Source organism: Belonocnema kinseyi, chromosome 9 (genome assembly GCF_010883055.1).
Source record: "Belonocnema kinseyi isolate 2016_QV_RU_SX_M_011 chromosome 9, B_treatae_v1, whole genome shotgun sequence".
NCBI lineage: Eukaryota > Metazoa > Arthropoda > Insecta > Hymenoptera > Cynipidae > Belonocnema > Belonocnema kinseyi.
The window spans coordinates 132,630,513-132,640,547 of record NC_046665.1 but is presented as its reverse complement, the minus strand read 5'-3'; the positions used below and the strand labels follow the sequence as shown (position 1 = coordinate 132,640,547).

At 23.1% G+C, this 10,035-nt stretch overlaps 1 protein-coding gene across 3 annotated transcripts in view; it reads right to left on the bottom strand.

Annotated features, from left to right (window-relative positions):
• The window catches only part of LOC117180088 (putative glutamate synthase [NADPH]), a 276,810-nt gene that overhangs the window by 173,519 nt on the left and 93,256 nt on the right, over nucleotides 1-10,035 (bottom strand). For all 3 annotated transcript variants that reach the window (XM_033372403.1, XM_033372402.1, XM_033372406.1), the window contains exons 3-5: nucleotides 9,841-9,971; nucleotides 2,324-2,450; nucleotides 2,117-2,242 (exon numbers count right to left, since the gene is read on the bottom strand). In XM_033372403.1, the coding sequence (XP_033228294.1) occupies nucleotides 2,117-2,242; nucleotides 2,324-2,450; nucleotides 9,841-9,971 (384 nt within the window). The remainder of the gene's footprint in view (nucleotides 1-2,116; nucleotides 2,243-2,323; nucleotides 2,451-9,840; nucleotides 9,972-10,035) is intronic.

The window sequence follows — 10,035 nt, the reverse complement described above, 5'->3', positions numbered from 1 at the left end:
GAAATAATTGCTTTTTTTATTAATCAGTTTAATTCTTAAACAAAAAATACACAATTTAAATTAAAAAGGACGGACTTTTTGTCCAAATAGACCAATTTTCAATAAAATAGTTGATTTTTCAACCAATAATTTTGAGTTTTAAACAAAAAATATAAATTTTAAATTAAAAAGGACGGATTTTTTGTCTAAATAGACCAATTTTCAACAAAATATTCGAGTTTTCAACCAATAATATTGAGTTTTAAACAAACTGCTTGAATTTTCAACAAAATGGTTGAATTTTTAGACAAAATACTGGAACTTTCAACTACAAAAGTCAATTTTCAACCAAAAATTTACATTTTCAACGAGATAATTGCATTTTTTATTGAACAGTTTAATTCTTAACAAAAAATATACATTTTAAATTAAAAAGGACGAAATACAATTTTTTGAATTCTTTAAAATCATTATAATCCTTAGAAATACCTTAAAATATTTCAGATCTTTTGAAGTATTTTAAAATATGTACCTTGACATTTTTTTAGGTGCTTGAAAATTTCAGAGAATCTTTCAAAATAATTTAAAATTCTTGAAATATATTAACAAAATTTCTGCATAAATTCTTTGAACTCCATTAAAATATTACAAAACCCGTCGAAATTTCGTCAAAATACATCAAATCTGATGATATTCCTTGAATATTAAAAATTCCATATTAACCGAAATATTTGAAATTATATTCAAATCTTTAAATATATTATAAAATGTTTAGTATTGTTTATATCAAATGAAAGCTGTTAAAAATCACTTAAAGTCATTCCATAACAATTTTAAAATTATTTTTTCACGATTTTTTTTCTTTAAATTTAACAAAAATTTCATTAAAATCATTCAAATCGAATAATTTCGAAAAAAATCTTGTAAAACTCAGGAAATTTTATTATATATTTGCAAATTCAAAAATTTTATTAAAGAGTCGTCCTTTTTATTTGAAACATCTTCTATTACATTCCTTGTTGAAAATTTATCTTTTTGGTAGAAAATGAAATCATTTGTGTTAAGTTTAAAGCACTTTATTATTATTTTTTTTAAATTAAAAACACATTTTTGTTGTCAACTCATTTTTTTTAATGATTTTTTTTAGTTTCTGAACTGAAAGTCTTTATTTGTTGAAAATTCATCTTTTTGGTTAGAAAATTTAATTTCTGGATTAATTGTTGAACTATTTGTTAATTTTTTTCTGTCCATAAATTTTAAAGTTAACCTACTTTGTTCAAAATTCATTTTCTTGGTTGCAAACTGATTATTTTAGTTAAAAATTCGACGACATATTTTGTTGAAAATTCGTCTTTTTTGTGAGAAAATGGATTTTTTTTTATTGAAAATTCGTCGGTTTGGTTAAGGATTAATCTTTGTTGGTTGCAAATTCAACTATTTGCTTGAATATTTAACTTTTTTGTTAAAAATTTGTTTGCTTTTTTCTGTTTGAAGTATCAAATAATTAATTTTTCGTTGTAAAATTCAGCTGTTTTGTTACATATTAATCTATTTAGACACAAAATGCATCCGTTTGGAAATAAATTAATCATTTTTGTTAAAAATAAAACTGGCTTTTAAAAAATTCAATTATATCGTTGAAAATTCATCGTTTTAGTTGAAAATTAATCTTTGCAGGTTTCAAATTCAACTATTTGGTTAAAAAATGAACTATTTTGTTAAAACTTTTTTTTCGAAAGTTATTGAAAATTCATCTATTTTGGCAAAGAATTCTTCTTTCAAGATTTAAAATTCATCTTTTTTGTTCAAAATTCATCTGTTTTTTTTAACATTCGTCTATTTGGGCAAAAAAATTCTTTTTTGATTTAAAATTAATTTTTGTTAAGAATAAAACTGGCTTCTAAAAAATTCAATTATATCCTTCAAAATTTCTGGTTTTAGTTAAAAATGCATCTTTGTAAGTTGTAAATTCAAATATTTGATTAAAAATTTAACTATTTTGTTTAAAATTCGTTTTTTTTTCTGATTGAGATATCAACTATTTAATTTTTCGTTGAGAATTCAGTTTTTCATTGTTTTGGAATTTGAATTTGAGCTGAAAATTAAAGATTTAAAGAGAGGAAAATGAGTGAATTACCTGACGATTCAAGGCCTCAACCTCCTGATCGCCAGTGACAAATACTTGTCGCATGTAAGGCTCGCATTTCCGTGCAACTTCGCCAATTGTTCTACTATCTGTGGGCACATCTCGCCAACAGATTACCTAAAATTCATAAATCTCTGCGTTAAAAACAAGTATTTACTTTTAGAGCCGTGCTGAAAAATATCTCAATTTTTTTCTTACTCGTAAGTTGCATTCTTTAGCCAATTTCTCGAAAGAAGCTTCCGTTTCGTGATGAGTATTCTTGTCAAGGAAGAGAATGCCCGTTGCATAATGTCCGAATTCTGGCAAAATTATACCTTGCTTCTCTCTGAAAAGAAAAATTGTTTCTAATGATTACAGCCATAGAAAAATTTACTTTAAAAATTGGAAACTTTTAAAAAATTCGAATTTTAAAGCTAAACACTTTTCCATTTGAAGCCACAAAAAATAAACTACAAATTAAAGCACTCAAAATGAAACTCTGGAGTTTTAAACTCTTAAAATTCAACTCACAAGTGTTTTAATTCAAAAATGCTGTACTCAAATGTTCAATAAAAATAAAAATATATAAAATGGAGGTACTTTTATCAATCATGTAGAGACCGAAGATTCCGATTCATTTCTAAAAATATATATCTACATTATAATTTCCAATGCAATTTTAAGATAGAAGCATTAAATATTTAAAAATTTAAATTTTTTAAAACTGAACACTTCTTAAATTATTTTCATCTTCAATAGTTTAAACACCCTTGAAAAATTTCAAAATTGTATTTCAAAATCTTGAGAAATCTAAAAATTGTTTTGCATTTTTGAAATTTCAAATAAGTTTTGAAATTTTTTCCAAGCTTCTAAATATCTCTTGAACTGAATCGAATTCTGTTAATTTTGTTGAAATATTCTCTTAAAATAATTTTTCAAAAAAAAAAAAATAATTTTCAATTTTCCTAGGAATCTCAAGAAAATTGTTTTTGATTCTTTTCAAACCCTGATTAAAAAGCATCTATTTTTTTTAATTTGCAAACAATTTTCTTTTAAATTAGACTGTTGCTATTTGCATCGAAATTTCAGTACAAATGGCAGAATTTTGTCGGTACAAATACTTCGTTCAATTATTTGAAATAATATTAAATGTTTTAAATTAATCTTGAATCTTTTCAAAACTTCTAAATATTTCTTAAAATTACTCCAATTATTTCTACAAATAATAAGTGTTCAATTGTTATTTATATATCAAAAATTAACAATTTCACTTACAAATCAAAATTCTTTTGAAAATAACAATTAAAATTGTAACACTCAGGAGTTTAAAAGTTCTTCGAAATTTTAACGATTTAAGGTTTTCCATGTCAAATAATTCAGTTTCAATTTGTATACTTTTAAATAATTGATTTTTACTTAATCCTTTTTAATAAACAGTCAAATATTGTTAAATATTAAATAATTATCCTTTGTCTTAATTAAAATTTTTTTAATTGATTCTGTTAAAAAGGAAATATTGTAGACTGAAACAATATTTCAAATTTAATGAAATTCTTTAATTACGAATATATAATTATGAAGTTATTTTTAAGTTGAAAATAGTTTATGAGATTTCAAACTGACGTTTACATTTTTTTAATAACGCAGACTTTCGAATTGAAACAGTTCAATTTTTAACATTTAAATCTGAAAGTTTGTAAATTTTTAACGGATTCAGAATATTTTTGTCGAATCAATTATTATTCAATTTTTAATACTTAAAGTACAGATCCATTTTGAAAATATTTTATTTGTGGTTGATAAAATAAAAATGGTTCTTATAAAAAATTATCATCTTTAACGCTTTTATTTTTTACTTTTTTGAGTTTTCAGGACTGCAATTGAAAATTCTTAAATTTCCCGGTCTCAAAAAATTCCCGGTTTTCCTGGTTTCCCGGTAGGCGACCACCCAGAGTAGAGTTGTAGAAAATATTTTCCCCCAAACAAGCCGCCTTTCATTGAAATGCAATCATTTTTCAAAAATCGGTAAGAAGCGAAGGTCAGAAAAAATTCAAATACAAAAAACATAGTTAAAATTAATTTTAAAAAATTTATTTTTACAGTTTTCATCAAAAATAATATTTTTTATTTAAAATGACATCAGTTATTTATATATTTACTTCATTGGTCAAAAATCTGAATATCAGACCTCACAGCAAAAAATGCTCTCAAAACAGAAAAAATAGGGTGATTTTTCATGAAGTTATGGGAATAAATTATTTTTAATCAAATGTACAAGAAAATAATTATTTTCCACTAACAGAGATAAATTTCCAACCAAATTTTTCAATTAAAAAAAAATTAGTTAACAACAAAACGGTTGAATTTTCCACCAAAAATTTGAACTTCCAAGCAAAAGAGACGAATTTTTAACAAAAGAGTTGAATTATCAAGTCAAAAAGACCAATTTTTTAGAAGAAAGTAGAATTTTAAATAAAAAAGATCGACGTTTTCATGTAAAAAAAAAAATAATAAATTTCAAGTAAAAAAAACACGAGTTGTTTAGAAGTCAGTCAAATTTCTAATCAAAAATGACAACTTTTATCAAAATAGATGAATTTTAAACAAAATTATTACATTTTTAGCATAATAATTGAATTGTTTATTAAATAGTTGAATTTTAAACCCACCTATAAGTATTTTCAACAAAATAGTTAAATTTAAAAAAAAAAGAAATTTCAACAAAAACGGAAAAATTACACTTTCAGTTAAAAAAATTAGTTTAAAAAAATGTCAACGAAATAATTAAATTTTCAAACCAAGAGATAAATTTGTAATAAAAATATAGGAATTCTCAACGAAAAATGTAATAGATGGTATTTCAACGAAAATATACTTAAATTTTAAATAACAAAACAGTCCAATTTATCTAAACCAGGAGAATTGTTCATTTTCAAGCGGAAATATGTAAGTTCAACTTAAAAGATAATTTTCAAGCACATACTTGATTTTTCTTCCAAAATAATAGAAGTTTGAACTCAAAAGACGAATTTTCTACTAAACATTTACAAGTTTCACCCGAAAATATGAATTTTACATCCAAAAGTTAATATTCAACTAAATGTTTGAATTTTCTAAAAAACTAATAGAATTTTTTACACAAAAATACTATTTGAAAAAAATAGTCGAATTTTAAAGTCCAAAACACGGTTTTTCTACAAAACAGTTGAATTTTTAACCCGAAAAAATGAATTAAAAATAACTTAACCAAATAGTTAATATTTTTTAACCAAAAAAGTTAAATTTCCAACTAAAGAGATGAAATTTCAATAAAAATATATGATTTGTCAACGAAACATGTAACAGTCGATATTTTAATGAAAAAAGGAATTTATTTTTAAATTAACAACAGTTAAATAAAAAACAAGTAGTATTTAAAAAAAATAGTCGCATTCAATTATTCAATCAAACAGGGCGAATCTTCAACAAAACAATTTTCAACTAAAAAGTTAATTTTCAATTAAATGGTTGAATTTTCAAGAACAGAAGACGGATTTTCTACAACACAGTTGAATTTTTAACTGAAAAACATTAAAATTCAACCAAAAAGTTTTAATTTTCAAGCAAATAGTTGAATTAGACAAAAATAATACAATTTTTTACCGAAAAAGAAAAATTTGTACTCAAAAATTTGAATTTCGAAGCTAAAAAGATCGATTTTTTAGACAAAAAAGTTGAAACTTCAACCAAAAAATAAAAATTTCTAACAAAAAATTCGTTTTCAACCTAACAGTTCAATTTTTGACAAATAACTAAAAATTTTGAACCAAAAATCACAGTTAAATTTTCAGTTCAAAAGATTTATTTTTAAATTTAAAAAAATCAACTAATTTTCTACAAAGTCGTTAAATCTCCGAGCAAGAAAATTATTTTTGAACAAAGTAGTTAAACTTTAAACCAAATGAATTTTAATGAAAAAAAGAATTTATTTTTAAATTAACAACAGTTAAATAAAAAACAAGTAGTATTTAAAAAAAAAGCCGAATTCAATTATTCAATCAAACAGGGCGAATCTTCAACAAAACAATTTTCAACTAAAAAGTTAATTTTCAATTAAATGGTTGAATTTTCTACAAATATAATAGAATTCTTAACCCAAAAAGACGAATTTTTGAAATAACAGTTGAATTTTCAAGACCAGAAGACGGATTTTCTACAACAAAGTTGAATTTTTAACTGAAAAACATTAAAATTCAACCAAAAAGTTTTAATTTTCAAGCAAATAGTTGAATTTGACAAAAATAATACAATTTTTTACCGAAAAAGAAAAATTTGTACTAAAAAATTTGAATTCTGAAGCTAAAAAGATCAATTTTTTTTAGACAAAAAAGTTGAAACCTCAACCAAAAAATAAAAATTTGTAACAAAAAATTCGTTTTCAACCTAATAGTTCAATTAATGACAAATAACTAAACATTTTGAACCAAAAATCAAACAGTTAAATTTTCAGTTCAAAAGATTTATTTTTAAATAAAAAAAAACAACTAATTTTCTACAAAGTCCTTAAATCTCCGAGCAAGAAAATTATTTTTGCACAAAGTAGTTAAACTTTCAACCAAATAACGGAATTAATTCTGAATCAAAAATACAATTAGTAGACTTTTCAACAAGAAAGAATGAACCTTCAACAAAAAATTAAATATTTAGAATTATAATTTTTAAAATAATAAAAAATGTAGGCGAAAAAACATAAGAAAAGGGGAAAGTTCCTTAAAAAACGAGAGAAAAAAAGAGAAATTATTTTTTAAAAAAAGGGAAAAGATAATAGAGGAAAGACTGTGAAGTCGGGAAATATTCCTATAATTAAAATACGTTCTCTTATCATACAATTCATATTTCTAAGTACCACAAACAAGGCATTGCTCAAATATCAGGGCGCTCTTCTTTTTTTTCCTATCACTTATTATTTGCGATAAAATGTTCCACTATTGAGAAAAGTAATTCAAGACCCATTTGATAAAGACAAAACTGTGCTTTTTATCCGGCATTCATAAGAATAATGATATGATATCAGACCACCAGCGTCCTTCATTACGAAACGCCACTATCAATGTAATTCTTCTGCGTACTTTTTAGATTACATAATTTATAGTATTTAAAAACAATGACACGTGAGCTCTAACCATTATGGTAAATCGATCCTTTTTATTTTTATTTTTTTTTTTTTTGATAAATGAAAAAACAAAACTAAGCACTAAAAAGTCTAGGAGCACTATAAATTTAAAATCAGATCAATTTTAGAGCTTCTACATTTTTTTTTTCGTTTTCCGGTTTCCATACAAAATTTAATTTCTCTTATATAAACTCAAATAAAAAATTTGAAAAAATGAGAAATATTACACAAATTGAGAAACAGCAATGAATTTCAAGATTTTTCAAAAAAATTACGATAAAAAATTTGGTTATTCTATTTCTACTCCGCCCAACCTCGAAAAAATTATTTTAATCCGAAATGATTAATTTTTTTACAGCATAGTTGTATTTACCACAAAACTTGACGACTTTAATAAAATATTAAACTTTTTCCAAAAATCATTAGATTTTTAAGAAAATAGTTGAATTTTTAATCAAATAGTCGAATTTTCAGTATACGAAGATGCATTGTCAATCAAATGGTTTAATTAAAAAAACTTAATTTAATCAAATATTTGTATTTTAAACACAAAAGAACAATTTTTTAGAGAAAAGTTGTATTTTCATCCAAATACTTCAATTACAACCAAGAAAGATCAATTTTCAACCAAATTTCAACCAAATACATGAATTGCATCGCAAATATTTTAATTTTTAATTTAAAAACTACACAGGATAAAGTTTCAACCAAACTCAAATAGATAAATTTGTAATAAAAACTCCGATAAAAAAAAGGTGAAAAAAAAACGAATTTCCAAAAAAAATTGTTAAGTTTCCAACCAAAAAGATTAATTTTCGACCAACATGGCTATTTTTCTATTAAAAAAGACGAATGTCCAAATTATTCAACATACAGGATAAAGTTTAACCAAATATGGAATTGTTTAACTTTTAGATAAAAAAAAATCAATTTTTTTCTACCAAAAAAGATGAATTTTCAACAGAATTATTTAATTTTAAAGCCAAAAAGGATTAATTGTTTATTAATTTTTAGAGCCAAATTGTCTACAAAACAGTAAAATTTAGTTAAATTTTTAACTGAAAAAGATAAATTCTTAAACAAAAATGGACTAGTTTAATTTTCAGTTTAAAAAGTTTATTTTTTACCGAACATGACACGGATTTTCATCCAAAAAAAAGTAAATTCTCAACGAAAGAAATACACCTTCAGTCCTTCAACTGAAAAAATGAATGTTTAGCAAAAGAAGTTGAATTTTTGATGAAAAAAAAGACGAATTTTTAAATATATAGTGGCATTTTAAACAATAAGATTAAACTTTTAATGGAATAATTGAATTTTTAGAAATATTTTAACTTTCTACCAGTTTCTTAAGCTTTAAGCCAAAAAGATTAATTGTTTACAAACTGTAAAATTTATAACAAACGAATTTTTAACAAAATACATGAATTTTAAAGAAACAAAGGACGAATTATTTAGTATAAACTTGAATTTTCAACCCAAAAATTTTATGTTCCAAGAAAAAAGTTTAACTTTAAGCTAAATATTTTAAGTTTCTATCAGTTTTTTTTAATTTTCAAGATAAAAGATGAATTTTCTACAAGAAAGTAAAATTTATAACACAGACGAATTTTTAACAAAATTATTTAATTTTAAAGCCAAAAAGGACGAATTCTATACGATAAACTTGAATTTTCAACCCAAAAATTTGAAGTTTGAAGCAAAAAAGTTTAATTTTAAACCAAATTTTCAACCAAAAAATTGAACTTTCAACTGTAACATATAATTTTTTAACAAAATAGTTAACTTTTTAAGTGAAAAAGATAAATTCTTAACTAGAAAAAGGACGAATTATTTACTATAAAATTGAATTTTCATCCCAAAAATTTGATTTTTCAGGCAAAAAGTTTAATTTTAAACAAAATATTTTCAGTTTCTACCAGTTTGTTAATTTTTTGAGCCAAAAAGATTTGTCTACAAAACAGTAAAATTTATAACATAAACGAATTTTCCACAAAAATACATGAATTTGTAACTAACAAATTAAATTTTAAACTCAAACAGATAATTTTTTAACCAAATAATTACATTTTTGAATAAAAAAACTCTTAAACAAAAATGGAATTGTTTAATTTTCAGTTTAAAAATTTTATTTTTTACCAAACATGAAACGGATTTTCATTTTAAAAAAAGTAGATTCTCAACGAAAGAGATACACCTTCAACTGAAAAAAATGAATTTTTAACAAAAGAAGTTGAATTTTTTATTTAAAAAAAGACGAATTTTTAAATATATAGTTGCATTTTAAACAATATAATTAAATTTTTAACCAAATAATTGAATTTTTAACCAAACAAGATGAATTCCGAAAATAAAATAGTAGCCTTTTTAATTTAAAAAAAAAAGAATTTTTACCCAAAAAGATAGTTCGATTTTCTTATTAGGTTTAATTTCTAAATCTTATATAAGTTCCTCCTAAATTAATAACGTAGTTTATGAAACTAACCATGTAAAAATATTAAAATAAAACAATATAAAATAATACTTAAATATAAAACTTTTTTCTTATGTTTTATAATTTCTGTATTTTTATTTTCAGTCTTACCGCAGTTCGTCTGCGTAGTATTGATGTGGAATAGCACACAAAACACCAGCTCCATCACCTGTATCGTTATCACATGCACATGCACCTCTGTGGTTCATACGCTCAGACAATTTCTCTGCATCACGGAGAATCTGAAAAAAAAATTTTTGTGCAAAATATCAAGAAATTTGATAAGGGGTTGTCCAATAATATTCT